This window comes from Gymnoscopelus braueri (assembly GCF_963280865.1).
Source record: "Gymnoscopelus braueri genome assembly, chromosome: 5".
NCBI lineage: Eukaryota > Metazoa > Chordata > Actinopteri > Myctophiformes > Myctophidae > Gymnoscopelus > Gymnoscopelus braueri.
The window spans coordinates 31,017,063-31,035,007 of NC_137606.1; the positions used below are offsets into that span (position 1 = coordinate 31,017,063).

Consider the following 17,945-nt stretch of genomic DNA (forward strand, 5'->3'; position numbering starts at 1 on the left):
ATCTAATTGTTCAGAACTGTCCCAGAGTGTGGTTTTGACAACAAAACAAAAAAAACATTGTTTTCTTGATATATTGTGGGAAAATGTGTGTGTGTATGTGTGTGTGTGTGTGTGTGTGTGTTGGTTCAAATCAACGATATAGAACATTAACAAATGATATATATAGTTATACATTTTGCTGGTTAGTTAGTATTTGTATGTTTTTTTTTTAATAGTGAATTTGTGTAGTTAGAAGTACTGAATTTACTTTTCATAACATTTTGTCATTTTAAAATTGGTTAGATGAAAGCCTTGCTCAAAATTAAAGCAGTTTCTATACTCGTATCTGGTCGGTAGGGGGCGACTGGGACTTTTAACTACTTGTCAACCACAAGTTCAGCCCCATCTGTAGCTACTACTGACAACGTCATTTCCGTCATCTCACTACCAGGAAATAAATGAGACACTCGGGTTTTGTTTTGTTTACTTGTTTAATTTTACACCATAATAATTGCAGTTCAAATCTGAAATTGATACGGTAAGACTACGTTAATTGCGCAATTTAAGTATATTATATTTTATTTTGAATTAGCTGTCAGGAATTGTACTTTACTGTCTGTCTACAATCATCATGATAACCTTAAGTTATCGTGCTGAAGCTCAATGCTGATAACGTGCTTTTGAAATGCAGTCTGGGTTTCACTCAGTGGTGTAAAATAACTAAGTCAGTTTACTCAAGTACTGTACTGTACAATTTTTGAGGTACTTTTTCTTTACCGGAGTATTTCCAATTTTCTATACCTTTACTTCTACTCCACTCCACCATAGCCCCTTTCGGGACCCTGTTTACCTTTTTTATATTTGGGAAGGCGGTATCCAGGGTCCCTTGCAGGTCCCTTGTCGCTCAAACCCCTCTCTCTCGTAGTCGCTAGCTCCATATAAAGAACCTCTCACTCCGCTATACAGCTCATCTCGGAGCTGTATAGCGGAGACTAGTGAGAGGTTCTTTATGGCGCTAGTCTCGGGCTAATAGCTCGTCGCTTAGAAGTTGCAGAGATTTCTCAAAGGTACCCACAAGAGCAATAGTAGCGCGCCAGAAAGCGGCATTAATCCGCACGGATCGGCGATGCCGTTTAACATTTTTAATCATTTAGTAAAACTTAAGCTCCTCTCTCACACTCTGCTCCACTGCCCATGTCCCGCCTCCCCGTGTTGTGATTGTCATGCAAGCATGTAGGAGCTTGCCAATCAGAGGCAGTAACGTAGGACCATAGAGTTATGCGTAGGACGCGCAGCTTGTCAGTCACCGCGGGGAGGCGGGACATGGGCAGTGGAGCAGATTGTGACAGAGGAGCTTAAGTTTTACTAAATTATTAAAAAATGTTAAACGGCATCGCCGATCCGTGCGGATTAATGCAGCTTTCTGGCGCGCTACTATTGCTCTTGTGGGTACCTTTGAGAAATCTCTGCAACTTCTAAGCGACGAGCTATTAGCCCGAGACCAGACAGTGGTAGCTGCGACTACGAGAGAGAGAGTGGTTTGAGCGACAAGGGACCCTGGATACCGCCTTCCCAAATATAAAAAAGGTAAACAGGGTCCCGAAAGGGGCTACACTCCACCACTGCAAACTTCTAAATAAAGTATTCAATCAAACATCTTACATCTCAGAGGCAAATATTGTACTTTTACTCCACTGCAATGATATGAAAACTTGAATTACTAGTTACTTAGTAGATTTTGATTATTATTTCAAAACATACATTAACCACTTCAGCCCTATATACATTTCGGCCATTTGAAAATAGCCGATCTACAAGCTTGTAGATCTGCTATTTTTATAAAATATCTTTTATATATTTTATACATTTGAAAAGTTGTGAAATGGGATACTCTGCATAATGAGTACTTTCTACTTTTGGCACTTTAAAGGTAGAGTAAGTGATATTTTTTGGTTAAAACAAAAAGTTTTTTGTTAAAAGGTTAAAGCACTATATTTTGATAGTAATCATTGCTTTGTTCAGTAACAGGAGTCTCCCTGTGTCTCCAGCTCTTTAATAAATAGAAAATACTTCAGGTAGGTGACAACATTTCAGGAGAGAGGTCCATTTATCAGCGTTCCAGTTCCAATTTTGTCTGCTCATTTCTTAGTGTCATCACTTCCAACTTAATCTGTATCCTGACTTGAGTTCTCTATCCTCATTGGATAAAATTGGTATTTCGACCTGAAAATGTATTTTCTGTTAATAAAGAGGTGGAGAGACATGGAGACTCCTGTTACTGAGCAAACACTCTATAGTATAGTAATGAGTACTATCAGAATATAAAGCTATTTAACACTTATTTTAACCAAAGATAATCACTTACCCTACCTTAAGTACATTTTGATACTTTTATACTTTTACTCAAGTAAATTTTTAATTCCAGACTTTTACCTGTAACACAGTATTTCTACATTGCAATATTGATACTTTTACTTAATTAAAACATTTTTGTACTTTTTCCACCACTACTTATAGATCATGTCTCATGGCTCATCACAAGACTAACGCTAATCCTGAAGAATGTGGAAAACGACCAGGTGAAGAACACACTGACCCCAAAGATGTGAGAGATCGTGTATTACAGGAGATAGGATGCACCAGCACCACCTTCATTGGTCCTGCAGGTCGTCCAAAGACCACTGGTCCTACAGGCTGTCCTAAGACCATTGGTCCTACAGGTCGTCCAAAGACCACTGGTCCTATAGGCTGTCCTAAGACCATTGGTCCTACAGGTCGTCCAAAGACCATTGGTCCTACAGGTCGTCCTAAGCATAGACAAGAGACCCAACCAGATACACCCAACATCGAAGACACACTGAGTGAGTTCTACAAAGAACTGGAGAAGATTGACTCCACTGATAATACCGACGTTGGCAACCAAACAGTTGCAGATTCTAAATCATGCAAACCTTTAGAAACCTCTGCAGGAAAATATCAAGTTTCTGCCTTGACCAAGTCTTTGGACACAGACTTTTGCCAGAACAGCATGAGACGCCCTGTACGTCCTCACTGGTACCAAAATGAGCCTTACCCTCTTAGAGATCAGAGGTCAAGCGTTGATCAGATGTCAGGTGGACCTGCTCACTTGTCTTATGCTCAGAACCACTGGCACCCTCCACCACAAAACAGATTGCCTTTCCCTAGATTTCACAACCCTCCCTTCTGTGGTCCACCACCACCTCACTTCTCACCACCATTCCCTGGTCCGCCACCGCCAGGCATGCCTCCACCACCACACATGAATGATAACTGGAACTGCTCTGACAAAGCAAACCAATATCAACAGGACATGTGTTGGTTACCGCCACATGATGAATGTAATCGCCTTCCTCAGGACTCCAATGAAGATTTTCCACACCACTTTGACAGGAACGAATGGGGTCACTCTGATGATAGTGATTCATTGTATAGCGTGTCACACCTTCGTGAAGATTTTGACAATCATCGGAAGTCTGGGGCAGATAAAGAACTTCATGAGCAAGAAGACCCACGCCAACCATCTGATCAAACTTTGATTCTGATTCTGCTGAGGGGTGGACCAGGGTCTGGGAAAGAATGTGGAAAACGACCAGGTGAAGAACACACTGACCCCAAAGATGTGAGAGATCGTGTATTACAGGAGATAGGATGCACCAGCACCACCTTCATTGGTCCTGCAGGTCGTCCAAAGACCACTGGTCCTACAGGCTGTCCTAAGACCATTGGTCCTACAGGTCGTCCAAAGACCACTGGTCCTATAGGCTGTCCTAAGACCATTGGTCCTACAGGTCGTCCAAAGACCATTGGTCCTACAGGTCGTCCTAAGCATAGACAAGAGACCCAACCAGATACACCCAACATCGAAGACACACTGAGTGAGTTCTACAAAGAACTGGAGAAGATTGACTCCACTGATAATACCGACGTTGGCAACCAAACAGTTGCAGATTCTAAATCATGCAAACCTTTAGAAACCTCTGCAGGAAAATATCAAGTTTCTGCCTTGACCAAGTCTTTGGACACAGACTTTTGCCAGAACAGCATGAGACGCCCTGTACGTCCTCACTGGTACCAAAATGAGCCTTACCCTCTTAGAGATCAGAGGTCAAGCGTTGATCAGATGTCAGGTGGACCTGCTCACTTGTCTTATGCTCAGAACCACTGGCACCCTCCACCACAAAACAGATTGCCTTTCCCTAGATTTCACAACCCTCCCTTCTGTGGTCCACCACCACCTCACTTCTCACCACCATTCCCTGGTCCGCCACCGCCAGGCATGCCTCCACCACCACACATGAATGATAACTGGAACTGCTCTGACAAAGCAAACCAATATCAACAGGACATGTGTTGGTTACCGCCACATGATGAATGTAATCGCCTTCCTCAGGACTCCAATGAAGATTTTCCACACCACTTTGACAGGAACGAATGGGGTCACTCTGATGATAGTGATTCATTGTATAGCGTGTCACACCTTCGTGAAGATTTTGACAATCATCGGAAGTCTGGGGCAGATAAAGAACTTCATGAGCAAGAAGACCCACGCCAACCATCTGATCAAACTTTGATTCTGATTCTGCTGAGGGGTGGACCAGGGTCTGGGAAATCAACACTGGCAACGTAAGATTGATTACTGTCTCACTGTTGCCATTATTTTGTTTGTGGTTGTCTCTCACATGACCACCACCCCATTTTGTCATCAGCATGTGAAGGTGATTCCTGAAATATGTCATCTCACATCACATCCTTTTCCTCTGGAGTTTTGGTTGGCTATTACATGGTGAATGCTACCACAATGTCATGTAATGATGAGTTGACATAAATGTTTCTTGTCCCCGTTTTCTTTGCAACACTTATGTCAGAATATGAATTTCACCAGCTGCTGCAGTTTGTGTAACAATGCACCAGCATGTTCAACAGGAACTATTGTCAGTATGTGAATATGTTTTATGGTTAACCACCTACTGTATTGTGAATACATCGTATTTTTTTCTTTTAACAAATTACCCCATTTTGTGGATTGTATTTTTTCTTTTAGGGAATTACTGTCCACTGGACCCAGTGGGGTTGCACTGAGCACAGATGACTACTTCTTTAATGAAGATGGCTATATCTATGATCGAAGCAAACTTGGAGTAGCTCATGAATGGAACCAGAGCAGAGGTATTAGTTTCTATATTTCATTTGAGCCACATGTTACCGTAGTGTATTTGAATAATTGTTTCTGATATCATTATACATTATTTGCAAGCTGAAAGAAAATTCTATGATGACATTGTTACTCGTTTCCTGTATATCACTTCTAGATTTAAATTAATGTAGGTAATTGTTCCACAGCAAGGCTTTGCTCAGAATGTCATTGGTGTTAACTCGTATATTATCTGATTCCTTACCCTAATGGGTTTGAATATTCACAATGTGTTTTGTTTTAGTTTTGAACCAATATCCAATATCACTTAATAGTTGAGTGAAATCAAAACATATAGATCACAGTCAGATTTGCTCAGCAGTCATCATTATAGAAGAACTAAAACGGTCCTTTACATATGCTTCCCCAAAAGTATTTTGACACATACCCATATTGACGTAGTAAAATTCTTTGACTAAATGTACCTAACCTACGCATCACTCTATTGCTGAAAGGTATGCCAGTCTCTCCTGGTGTGGTGAAAATACCTGGCAATTTGTCCTTGATCAAGAAAGCTACCACTCAACTGCTCAGTGGAACTGCTGTGGCCCTTAGTAGAAGACAGTGCTTGTTTATGGAAGCTACCTGGTGAAGATGAGTGTGTTTGATTATCAAGGAGAGTAACCTCAAAAAGGCTATGCTCAGCCAAAATATATTACCTGGCTATGCAAATAAATGTATTTTTAACAACATGAACCCTAGTGTCCTTATTCTGGGCATGTCATGATAGGAAAACGTTCAGTGAAAATAGCAGATCTACAAGCCCACAATGTGCCACAGTGCTTCATGTGTAGGGCACTTGTAGATTGCCATTTGCTATTTGATGAAACAAAGTATAATCATCTTAGCTAAACTAATAATGTTATGTTTGGTCACCATCTGCTTATGTATAGACAAATCCACAGAGCGCTGCCTGTAGCTGCGGTGCAGAGTTATGATTGCAGCTCTGTGGATTCGTCTATACTGGGATCTGTAATTAGAATTTTTAATCTTTTGAAGATTGTGGTGGTGTGTACACAGCAATGTCATGTTTACTTACTGTTTACTGTAGATCAGAATAGCCCTACCCGGTGGAGCATTGCACAAATATCCACTGTCCTGTAAGAAAATAGCTTTAAGGCTAATTTATACTTAATTTGCCATATGACCACGTTGCCTGCCCAATTATGAATTTGGCTTTAGTGTCCTTCCAGAATGTTGGTCAGTATTACATTAATCATGCTTTTCCTTTTACAATTTTAGCTAAAGAAGCTATGCTTGATGGACGCTCCCCTATAATTATTGATAATACAAATATCGAGGCTTGGGAGATGAAGCCATATGTCAAAATGGTGGGTGTTGCTCCATTAAACAGTATTTGGCCACAGTATTACCCCAAATAAAGATTACACTACTTGCATAGAATATAAAGCTTTTTTATTTTTATTTTTTCAAACTGTTACAGGCCTTGGAGAAAGGATACAGAATTGATTTTCTTGAACCTGACACCCGCTGGAAATTTGATCCCTTTGAGTTAGAGAAGTACGTTTTTACTGATAATTATTTCATGCATATTCAAATTGTATAGACTGTGATGATGATAGTTCTTTGAATATCAGTCTTCATATAAGAACACTGCATTCTAACACTAACCCAAACGTGTGCTTACCAGGAGGAACAAGCATGGTGTACCTCAGCAGAAAATTGCTCAGATGTTGGATCGTTTTTCATTTCCCATATCAGTAGACATTGTTATGAATTCACAAGATCCCCCTCATGTAAGCATGAGACATCGACCAGAGCCACAGAAAGAGGAGAGATTCAACAGTCCAAATTACAACCAACAGATCCACCCGAACAAATAACAGAAGAGCATTTAAAGGATAAGGAATAAAGGAAAAGAAGTCATCAGCAGTTTCTACCTTACTTTTAAAATACATTTTCTAATGATTATTTTTTTCTAAATCTATGTAAAAAGCAAAACATGTTTTTTATATTTTGAATAATATATTAAAATTTCACGTACAAGACGATTTTGTCATCTAGTATTCTTTGTGTAATGAATTAACATGAATATTGGCCTTAATGTAAGAATTAAGGCAGATTTTGTGAGCATTGAACAGTATTGACTACAAACGAAGAAAACAAAAAAAAAATTTGTTTGCTTTTTTGTACACGACACGTGATTTCTCAGCTCAGCAGACTACAGTATTACTACTGGTCAGCCCCATTTGTTATAAAAAAATAATACATACATTTCAGATCTACAAGTTTCTAATGCATCCCATTGTGAGCTTGTAGATCTGCCATTTTTGGCACATGACAGCATTGCATGAAGTATAAATTGTACTTTACTCCTATCAACTTTGCTTGGATTCTCAGACATGCAAACTGAGGTTTATGTCTGAGGCACAATCTGTCCTGGTTGCAACATTACATATTCCTGCAATTTTTTTCTCCACACAATAGAGGCTTTTGTGAGTGACTGGAACAGTTGGTTGGTATTCCCTTACCACAGTGAGTGACAACTAACACTCATTTTTCCATTTCCAATTTTATTTTAACCCATTAAGACCTGAGGCCAATTCTACAAATGCCTTCTAAATCAGTAGTTCTCACACTTTAAAGATCTTTCAAAAATAGCATATGTACAAGCTCGCAGTGCGGCACTAAGTGACGCACTGTGAGCTTGTATATCGCCTGTTAGTATTTAGCCAACGCTAAAATCTAAAATGATGCTTTCCCGGTTGCTAAATTTGCTTTGGTTAATTCTCCCCACCGCCTGCAGTTATCTAACATCCCAAATCCCCAAAGGGACACCCTCATGTAATAAAAGCTGCAGAAACTACAATATGGACATAAATCATGTCTAGTCTTGGTAAATAGAATAATAAAGATATAATGATATAACTGAGGTTAAGCAGGGTTTGTCTTGAAGCCCTGCAGAGAGAGACTGGAAGAAGTTATAGATATTTAAGTACAAAACTCTGAAATAGAATAATGTTGAGTACTCGTTGGGGCCTTGCCTGAGCACATTCATTATTGTATCCCACAGGAAAATGCATTGTGTGCAAGCATATCCCTGTAGTACTCATTAAACCAGAGTGAAAAGGGGTGTTGTTTATCAACTGCACTACATACTGACTTTATCAAAGATACATTCATGTATTTGTTTGGAGTTAGAAGGTTTCTTGGGATTCTTTTTTATTTTGACCATATGCTAATTGTGCACCCTAAAGGTGTATCCATTTGTTGTGGAGGAGATAACGAGCGATTCAGGGATAGTACGTTGCCAAGACTACATTCAACAAAAGATTTTATGATCGTATTATACGTTTACAATCTTGATACGATCGTATAAAAAAAATCTGAATTCCCACTCCTGCTCTCTGACACCCCATTTCTCCATATGCCAAACCTGTGTATTGATGACTGTCCTAAACTGATTGTACAAAGACTCCGGAGGGAAAAAAAAGATTCTTTGGAAAACATGTTCCTAAACCTGTATTACCCTTACAGTTAAATTCAATGAGCACTGGATAAACTTTTCATAAAGTAATACAAAAGTGTATCAATCACTTAAGCCCTATATACTTCAAAATACAATTAATATTTAAAATAGCCTATCTACAAGCTCATAATTATTCACATAGCGTGGCGTTGTGATATTAGGGACTGAAGAGTTAATGTGCTTTAACATTACATGAGAATACGATAGCATAATTCCAAGACATTAATCAACAGTCTTGACTTGAATTGTGTTTAATATATAATCATTTGTGAATCAGGAATATCACAAACGCATTGTAATTGGATTAAATGTAATTTTAAAATAAAATAAATATTCTTGGAAATAATTTTGTGGAAAAGGTGACATGTTTTGATATCCACTACTTTTTTATTTGATTTTGTGAGCATGTTAGTGCTGGTGCATTGAGGTCAATAGAACATGATGTTTTTGATATGCTCTTAACAATATCAACAAGCAACGTAAATGTTCAATGTTGACATTTCACTTTTCTATTGAAAAGTGATGTCAGTAATGTTCTAAAATACATTTTACATTATTGGAATTCTTTGACAAAAACATTCAATTTGAGTTGGAGCTGGTGTCATGTATCTCATCATGTTGCTCATTGATGTTTATGTTGATAGTTGTAGGGCCTTTTAGGGTCTACCAAAAAATAATGATATTTATAATTATTATTAGTAGTAATATAGTATGTTGTAGTAGTAGTAATGTTTCCAATGCGTTTAGTTTTTTAGACAGACATTTAGTTGCATAACTTTGACCTTCTTTGCAGTGTCCTACAAAGGCCTCAATGACTCTATACAAATATAATCAAAATACAGTAATTATATTTGTACAGTACTGGTTTCAGGAATAGTGGTCAAAGACAGGGAAGTAGGATGCACAAATATGTCACCCTTCTACAGGCTCATTGCGACTCGATATGATGAGCCTGTATATTTTCAAATAGCTGAAGTATAAAATAGGAAGCAGTAATGTATATTTTGTAATAATAATCTAAATCTGCAAACTAGTAGAAGTATAAAGTATCAACAAATTGAAATACTAGAGTCAATTTACCTCAAAATTGAGTAAATGTACTTAGTTACTGTCCACGGTCCACCACTGAACATGCAATACACTTTATCTCTGTTGAAGTGCCTGATCAATATCGTAATTAACCCCTGTCTACCCCAGTGACCCCATACAAATATTGGACCACATGCTTTGTCTCTTTTAGTGAAAGTATGCCTCAAGGAAGACAAAGTCAAGTCAGTTTTATTTTAACACATTTCATACTAGTTAAAGTCGATGTGCTTCATGTAAAAAAAAAAAAACAATGCTCAGAATCCATAGTCTGGTCATCACGGGTATACAAAGTACAGCCAAGGAAAAACGAATTCCTAATTACATATTTAGTATGTGCATCATAATAATTGTGAAATAGATACGTTCCAATACTTTAGTTAACGTGTCAGGATTTCCTGATACCTGTTTATAACAGGGATTCTGCATACATAAGCAACTGAGATTTTCTAACCAAGCTGAGAGCTGTTGTGAGCCAGTACTGTGTATTTCACCTTGATGGGATCACACTTTCATCTCCTTGGGAATCTGGTAAGAGTTGGTAAGCCTGCATTCATGGTTTAATGGGTAAAACAAATAAAGCGTACCATATTAAAGCCTAGTTATATAGCCCTGTAGAAGTGCTGATGGGCCCTAGCTCAGACTATATGGATGGCAGTGCCAGTGATAGGCCACGCAAACAATGCTCCCATGACACCAAGAGCTTAGTCAAAACTAGACTATGGACTCTGAGCATTATTTGAGGCAGGACAAGGTAAACAACTTGGTCACCAAAGATTGCCCTCATAGGAAATGGTCCTATACTATAGCCACGTCCAAATTATGAGGACAAAAAAAACAAAACCAGAAGGATACAATGTAGGCTGCTATGATTTATACTTAGAGATAGAGAGATATTTTATTTTCCCCCACTCCAATTCAGCTGTGGACAAAATCAACAAGACTTGATCGATGTCTGAAGCTCAGCTTTTCCACATCATGGAGCTTTTTTTTCTAAATATAGGCTAAATATTGGTGTCATTCATTTACCCATTGCATTAATTATTAAAACAAGTGTATTTCTTGGACATGCTCTTTCCCTTTCCATGCTGATAATATCTGGATCTCAAGGATACCAACAAAGACATGCCTATAATGTCCCCTTCTAGCTTGCTTTGTATAAAGGTCCAAGAACATTGACATTTGACACTTGCTTTGGCAATGTAAAAGTATATTTTATGATGCCAATAAAGCTCCTTTGAATTGAATTGAATTTTATATAAGACATTCAGGAAGTAGACACATAATTAATGTTGTAAATAAAAACAGCCTATAATATGATGCTCCATCTGTCTCTTCTTGCATCCCGTCCTTTCGGTTACCGGAAGACTCGCCCCAAAACACGCTCACCCCCATTTCTTTCGCGGACCTCTCGCCCGGTTCTTGTATTTGTTTCACTGAGGACAAGGATTAGGATAGAAATAAGTTTAGGGTCGGTTAGGCATAGTTTTACTGAGGTTACGTTTAGGGATAAGGTTAGGTTAGGCATAGTTTTACTGTGGTTACGTTTAGGAATAAGGTTAGGTTTAGCGACTGCGGCGTTTAGGAATAGTTTACTGAGGTTAGTTACGTTTAGGGTTCGGAATACCAGGTGGCGACCGTTCCGAGCTCGCCGGATTTGCCCCGGGGCGACTGTGTTTTGGGGCGAGCGTTTTGGTATTTGTGCTTTCTCATGTAGAATCACGATGTTTTTTTGTCGTGGCCACGTGACATGTTCAGCCAATCAAAGCCGTGGACTGGAGCTGCACAGCGTGTCTCACTCACCGACGGCCAACGTTTATCATGTTTATGTTACAGATTTAATTGTATTTGGACACTTGCTATTGATACTCTCGGCTGTGGTATCAATCGCTACAATGTCGCTGATCACATGGTCTGTGCAGATGGGTCGACTACGTGATGGCAGAACGAATGGCTCGGTTGTTCTATAGAATGTATAGAGTGGGAACTTTCCCAAACGACCCGAGAGGAGACGGATGGCGTTTTACACAAGACATGGTAAGAGGGTTTAGTTTACATTAATGGAAGTTTATTCATTCATTGGTTATAAGATAGACCTGTAAAACGCTTGCCAATCTGTTGCCAATTCACTTAAAAGGGGCGGCGTTGTCCCACCTGATCTTGGTTTCTTTCAGTCTAACGTTAAAGTTGAAAGAGACAAACCCCATTGATCGTTTGTGGGATAACTAACCCAGGTGGTGGAGCTCCCAAACAGTCAGACAGGTCAGGTGGCAGTGGATCACCTTTAAACCACACTTGATGTTAAATTGGCATGCATGATAGATAAACATGTTCTCTGTGCTGTGGCTGCCTCGATACTTATAATGGTGTGTATATAGGCTACAACAAACATGTTATTGATAGTTATGCTATATCTTTATAATGATGAGGTAGTAGAACTTGTGGTCTAATTTAGTGTTCATCATAATATCGCATTTAGACTTCTTCTTGAATCAATAGTCTTCTTTATTATACATGCCTACACATTTTGTTGTAGCTCCCAAGTACACTGATATTGAGACAATGTATAAAAAAAATATAGATCTAGCCACAGATGGTGTCTATGTCATTCTCTGAGGGGGACATTCCTATCCTATTTGACAGAACACAGAAATCCCAGTTTGTCAGTCGCAACATCTGTGATTCAATTTGAGTCCCCATTCTCAGCCAGGAGCTTGCTGTGCCCTCTCTGTGACAGCTAGTGGTTACATAATGGTGTTGAGTGTTACAGTTAAGTGAATGTGGGGAAACTGGAAATTGACCACAGACAATAGTCCCACTGCATCAAGCTAAATATAGGTGTTGTGTTGTTACATAAGCAATGTTTTCCTCTTTGCTGGGGAGGTGTTAAACAATAGTTCTCAATCAGTATTCAGTTATACACAATCCTCAATAGAAAACCAGACAACATGGGCCTGTGTTGTTACTATAGATAGATAGATAGATAGATAGATAGATAGATATCTCATCTTGGCTTGCTGTTGTCACCCTTTAACTAATCTCTCAAGAACAGATTCTGCTCTGTTTTTCCTTTTCATTTGGCGCTGGGTTCCCAGATTGCCCTTTAACAAGAACCTATGGTATTTGTTTTTTCCCCAGGTGTAATGTTCACTATGGATACTGGTGCAGCCAGCTGACATAACGCGGCAGTTCTACTCAAGGACAGTGAAGGCTAGAGACTAGAGAGAATGGCAGACAGTATGTATGCCTGTATATGCCTTCTGGTTATCCTCATTCATTAGTTAATGCCATTTTGTAACTTACATTAATTCCAAATCCATAAACAGTTGTTTTTATATGGTATGGAAACAGTCACTGGGTAATAGAATTCAAGTGTTTACTTTAGAATGTGAGGTGAAAATGTGGCTTTCGCTCCTGACCATTACATCAAACGTATCACCCAACCTACCCATCCACAAATGCTGTATATGGACACAGTTAATTCATATTTATTTTTGAAACGTATATCACAATACAGCTACACAAGACTGAGGATATTGATTTATTAATGTGCAACATAAGTTTGTTTGCACAGTAGCTGCTAGAGCTGTATTAAAAGTAGTACATTACATTTTCCACTCCCCACTTTTGTGATCATGTGCAATTTGTGCTCTCTTTGCATAATAATACGTTGTCCTTGAGGGCAACGTGTCCTGCAAAGAAATTGTTCAGACACAATATGTTTTTGGGAGTCAAATGCATTAGTCCTTAATATTGTCTGCAATGAAAGATAACACCAAGGTAAAACTGATTTGCTCGTAGCTTAAAGGGCGACTTCACCCATTTTAAACCATATATTTTGCCCTCACTAATGCTCATCAAAAAAATTACCATTTTATCATGCGCATTAGTAAGGACCAATTACGGTATATGAAGATGGGTTGAAAATGTGCAAAGTCGTCCTTTAATGGCTTTGCATATAATTTCACCTAATGTATGATATTAAACTAGCCTATTGTATCATTGGGCAGATCAGAACAAGGTTACAAAATGGGGCTGTTGGGGAGCTGCTGCACTACACTGTGAAAGGTAGTGGCATGCATTCTAATAAACGGTGCCTCTGGCTGCAGTAAGGGATGGATGGAGAGTGTAGGCTGAGGGCACAGAATGTGAAAACCACCATTATGTAACCGCCCAGGTTGAGATTGATTTTGGTCCAGTTGTTTGCGAGATTAGTTCCAGACAGACATAAACATAGATTGACCCTCTCAAAGATGGCTAGCCTCTTGCAGATCGAGCCATCCATAAAAAACAGTAATTGTATTTGTACAGTACTTCTCAAGTACCTCTAAATCCTGTGCTAGTACTTGTCCATATTTGGTCAAGACTGACATATTAGTATCATGTCAGATATCAAGCTACGCCGTTATTAGAACGTGTCTTGTTAAACTAACAATTGCAGTGACTGTGGTGTTGTGCTTTAGATGTATTCCAGTTATTAACTTTTTCTTTGGTCAACCTTTTTCAATTTCATTCTTATTTGCAACTCAACATGGATATCAATCTGTTTACCACTACAGGGTCTAACAGCTAGCATTTAATTAGCTACATCACTGGATTTAGGTTTGTTTTTCCAACAAAGACGATTGTCCAATTGGACTTAAGTTTCAAAAAAATATATCATTGTTTTATGCCACAGCTACAACATAAAGCATATTAAACATGCACAGCTCGAGTAGGTGATAGTAATTCCTGACATGCTCTGTCCTTGTGAAAGGACTGCAGACTAGATGAGACTGGAACAGGTGAGGCTGAAGCCTAATTTGTAGTATGACAGTGTTGCAAGCTACTGATGCGTCGCAAATCAGTTCTTGTCAGCAAGTGACACGTCATGATATGGAGTAAAAATTAAGCTTGATTTATCATGATTGGATTGCGTAGGCACTAGGTGTTGAATCACCATCTGTTTGAGAGAGAGCAATCAGCGTGTTGGTTGATCATGAGAGGATTTTCCATTGACCTTGTTTGACCTTCAGTGGCATGTTGACAGTGATGCCGTTTCTCTGTCCTTCTCAGTTTCAAGACCTTATTGATATTTTCCTCAGTTGTTAATGGTGTCAGTGATGGACTATCTTGTTTATCTCTGCAGGCCTGGTGATGTGTGGCCCTGCTTTATGAGGCAGCCTTCCCTGGATGACCGTGATGGAGGAGGCTGCCTGCCAGCTGGAGAGAGACCATGTGCATAATGTCTATGAGAAGATTGCTCCATATTTCAACGATAGCCGTTACAAAGCCTGGCCCAATGTACGGCAGTTTCTACTGGAACAACAGCCAGGAAGCATCATTGCTGACATTGGTAGGAAGCATTCTTTGTCCTGCTTACCTACCTACCCTGTTTGATATAACCCATCTAACCTATATTAACCGTTTGTTTGCTGTAAAAAATACACACATAATCTGCAATGTGTTGTTTATTGTAGATTCTTATATATGGACCCCCTGAAAGAAGAATAAACTGCTAATATTGTATCATGTGTTACTATCACTTCTGTTGCAGGCTGTGGTAATGGCAAGTACCTTCACATCAACAAGGAGGTGTTCAAGCTGGGGTGTGATGTTTGTCGCCCCCTGGTGGAATTTGCCTGGAGCCAAGGACATGAGGTCCAGGTGTGCGATGGGCTGCAACTGCCTTACAGAGATGGCTGCTTTGATGCTGTGCTCTCTATTGCAGGTAACAGATACATGCATCTCTCTCACTGTCACATTTGAACTGCCTCCCTCTGTGTGTATATACATACATCTCAATTCCAAGTCTGTCACTTAATTCAAAATTAGCAAACTGTTGGAGAAAATGAGAAAATTGTTGATTAATGATGAAAGGTGACGATAAAGATCAATTAACCAAGTAATAATAGATGGGCCCTAAAAAAAGCTCCATTGATCGTCATGGTAGCTAGGTAAAAGTGGTTATGCATTTGGGATGTCATTTGTGGTTCAATCCAAACAGTGTTTAATTTTGTGCCCAAAGTAATCACCCATTGTAGTTATTTACTCTTCTGTGCCATTTGTAATATTGAATGTTGTGAGTCTGTAGTGACCCACCATTCCTGCTGTGATTTTGCATGTTTCTGTTTTTATTTCCTTAATTTTTGTTTTCTTGTGAAGCACTTTGTGACAGTTGTCTTGGAAAGTGCTACATCAACTTGAAGATAATACCAAGTTAATACGTTTATTTAATACGTAACCAATGTATGTTTTCTCGTAGTCATCCATCATTTGTCCACCAAAGAGAGGCGTATTCGAGCAATAAAGGAGATGGCACGAACTCTGCGTGTAGGGGGACGCATCATGATCTACGTGTGGGCCATGGAACAGAAGCGCCGCAAATTTGAGAAGCAGGACATCTTCGTCCCCTGGAACCCTAACCCTCACTCACCCTCCAGCTTCAACGAGGATCATGTCAGGCCTAGGAGAAGGGCCGTAGCACAAAGTGTGAGCGAAGCCACAGATACAGGTAACACAGACAAGCACAGGAAGGTGAAAAGCACATCCTCCATGGACGACAAAGAAGACATCGCCTGCACCACACCACGGAGAACCCAGAGGTTGTGGATCTTCTCTAGGTCCCTGGACTCTGTATTCGACTTTGGAAGTCTAGCCGTCTCCAGATCATCCTCCCGAGACCTGAGCACTTTATCCTCGCCCACAGGGCAAGATGAGGGGAACAAGGACCGCCACCGTTGGAGAGGACAGGGCCTGATCAAGCAGGTTTACAGCTTCTTTTCCCCTTCATCCACGATCAGTTCAGAGGAGGATATATTTGACTCAGTCCTGGACTTGCACACGGGACAGAAGGGCTCCTTAGACAACAAAGCCGCCAACCCCGGGGAAAATCAGAGCACTACTGCAGCCGTTGTCCAAGGATGTGGTTCTCTAGCCCTTCCAGATCTCGTCCCATACCAGAGGGAACTTCTCAAACAGTCTGGAGACCAGAAGGATGACAGAAGCCCCCTGGGGAAATGGCAAGAGCAACAGGAAAGCACAAAGAGTCCCCAGGAGAATGAGGAACAGGTGGCAGGTTCCTGCCTGAGGTATTATCATGTCTTTAGGGAAGGAGAACTGGCAGAGCTGATAGAGAATCATGTTGAGGAGCTTCATGTCACACACACTTACTTTGACCACGCCAACTGGTGTGTGGTGGCAGAGAAAATTCAGGTTTGGAAAATATGACGTAAATTATCTTAACACGTTTTGGTTTTACCGTTTCCTCCTCAAGTTTTAACTTTGAACAACACTATTTTGTTTTTAACTCTACAGTACACAAACCATTTAAAACATCCACCAATTTTTGTGAAATACTCCAAAAGTAATAAATTGGAGTCAGCAGTCGCAAGATACTAAAATGGCTTCATAACCAGTTATGGGAGACACAGAAAGTTTGTGTTAAAATATGCCCATCAATGTCTACTCAATATTATTTTAGAAAGAACCATCACAGTAGCCACTGCATTAGTACAGTATGAGGACGGGTGCAACGGACACGCCTAGTAATTCTTTTTTTCAATGAGAGCGTTTAGTTAGGGGGCCCGAATCCGTGAAATTGTTGCGTTAATGTTCGTCTAACGCACACGCCTGCTCATGTCAAGAGTGAATTGTGATTCATCTTTTTTCTATGCGCTGAATAGAAATGCATCTATTCATGAGGAGTGCAGTGCGACCCTGTGGATCCAAGCGGTTACGCGTGATAAGCCCTTATGGCTATAACTGTATGCTGTGATGTTTTTATTGATACTATTTAAAGCAATTAACAAGCAGTATCCATACTGTGAGTGTTCCCCTCTAGGTTACATGTGGAGTTACACTGCTGCTACTAATGACTTTTAACTATTTATAAACAATGAAAGCCAAGGAGTGATGCATTTTTTTTTATTTTATTATTCATCAGTTTTTATTATTTTAATGTTAATTCTCACACAAACATTTATCAGAGGATAAAATTACAATTCTATGTAACATTCATTGTCGAAGCTCTGATCGTGGTGGAAAATTGTCTTATTATTGGTGTCTGCCTGTTATAAAGCCTGATTTATACTTAGTTGTGCGCTGTTGTAGTGCACAGAAACTACTAGCTATGTACAAGCTCACAACGCGTGATGCATTGGGAATTTGTAGATGAGCTATTTTTTGTGTACGACACGA

The 17,945-nt window shown here is 39.7% G+C and overlaps 2 protein-coding genes across 7 annotated transcripts; both read left to right on the forward strand.

Annotated features, from left to right (window-relative positions):
* The first annotated feature begins 413 nt into the window (after positions 1–413).
* Positions 414–7,200, forward strand: n4bp2l2 (NEDD4 binding protein 2-like 2). Of its 5 annotated transcripts, none has more exons than XM_080428508.1 (7): positions 414–517; positions 2,497–3,734; positions 3,789–4,623; positions 5,042–5,166; positions 6,434–6,522; positions 6,636–6,712; positions 6,843–7,200. In XM_080428508.1, exons 1-7 carry the CDS (start codon positions 438–440, stop codon positions 7,033–7,035), a joined length of 2,637 nt encoding a protein of 878 aa, XP_080284634.1. In that variant the 5' UTR covers positions 414–437; the 3' UTR covers positions 7,036–7,200. The 5 variants fall into 5 exon arrangements, with proteins under 5 accessions (XP_080284634.1, XP_080284635.1, XP_080284636.1 ...); XM_080428509.1 differs by having other exon boundaries at positions 2,497–2,699; positions 2,754–4,623; XM_080428510.1 differs by having other exon boundaries at positions 2,497–2,645; positions 2,754–4,623.
* A 4,387-nt stretch (positions 7,201–11,587) lies between these two features.
* Positions 11,588–17,327, forward strand: trmt9b (tRNA methyltransferase 9B). Of its 2 annotated transcripts, none has more exons than XM_080428049.1 (4): positions 11,588–11,804; positions 14,896–15,102; positions 15,304–15,477; positions 16,012–17,327. In XM_080428049.1, the coding sequence occupies exons 2-4, from the start codon at positions 14,940–14,942 to the stop codon at positions 16,974–16,976; spliced, it is 1,302 nt and encodes a 433-aa protein (XP_080284175.1). In that variant the 5' UTR covers positions 11,588–11,804; positions 14,896–14,939; the 3' UTR covers positions 16,977–17,327. The 2 variants fall into 2 exon arrangements, with proteins under 2 accessions (XP_080284175.1, XP_080284176.1); XM_080428050.1 differs by lacking the exon at positions 11,588–11,804 and adding an exon at positions 12,972–13,004.
* Positions 17,328–17,945: the final 618 nt, after the last annotated feature.

Coding starts and splice junctions, on each gene's coding strand:
- n4bp2l2 (XM_080428507.1), top strand. CDS start 438: ATGAGACACTCGGGTTTTGTTTTGTTTACTTGTTTAATTTTACACCAT. Junction 5,167..6,433: donor TGAATGGAACCAGAGCAGAG/GTATTAGTTTCT, acceptor TTACAATTTTAG/CTAAAGAAGCTATGCTTGAT. Junction 6,713..6,842: donor GATCCCTTTGAGTTAGAGAA/GTACGTTTTTAC, acceptor TGTGCTTACCAG/GAGGAACAAGCATGGTGTAC.
- trmt9b (XM_080428049.1), top strand. CDS start 14,940: ATGACCGTGATGGAGGAGGCTGCCTGCCAGCTGGAGAGAGACCATGTG. Junction 15,103..15,303: donor AAGCATCATTGCTGACATTG/GTAGGAAGCATT, acceptor CTTCTGTTGCAG/GCTGTGGTAATGGCAAGTAC. Junction 15,478..16,011: donor TGCTGTGCTCTCTATTGCAG/GTAACAGATACA, acceptor GTTTTCTCGTAG/TCATCCATCATTTGTCCACC.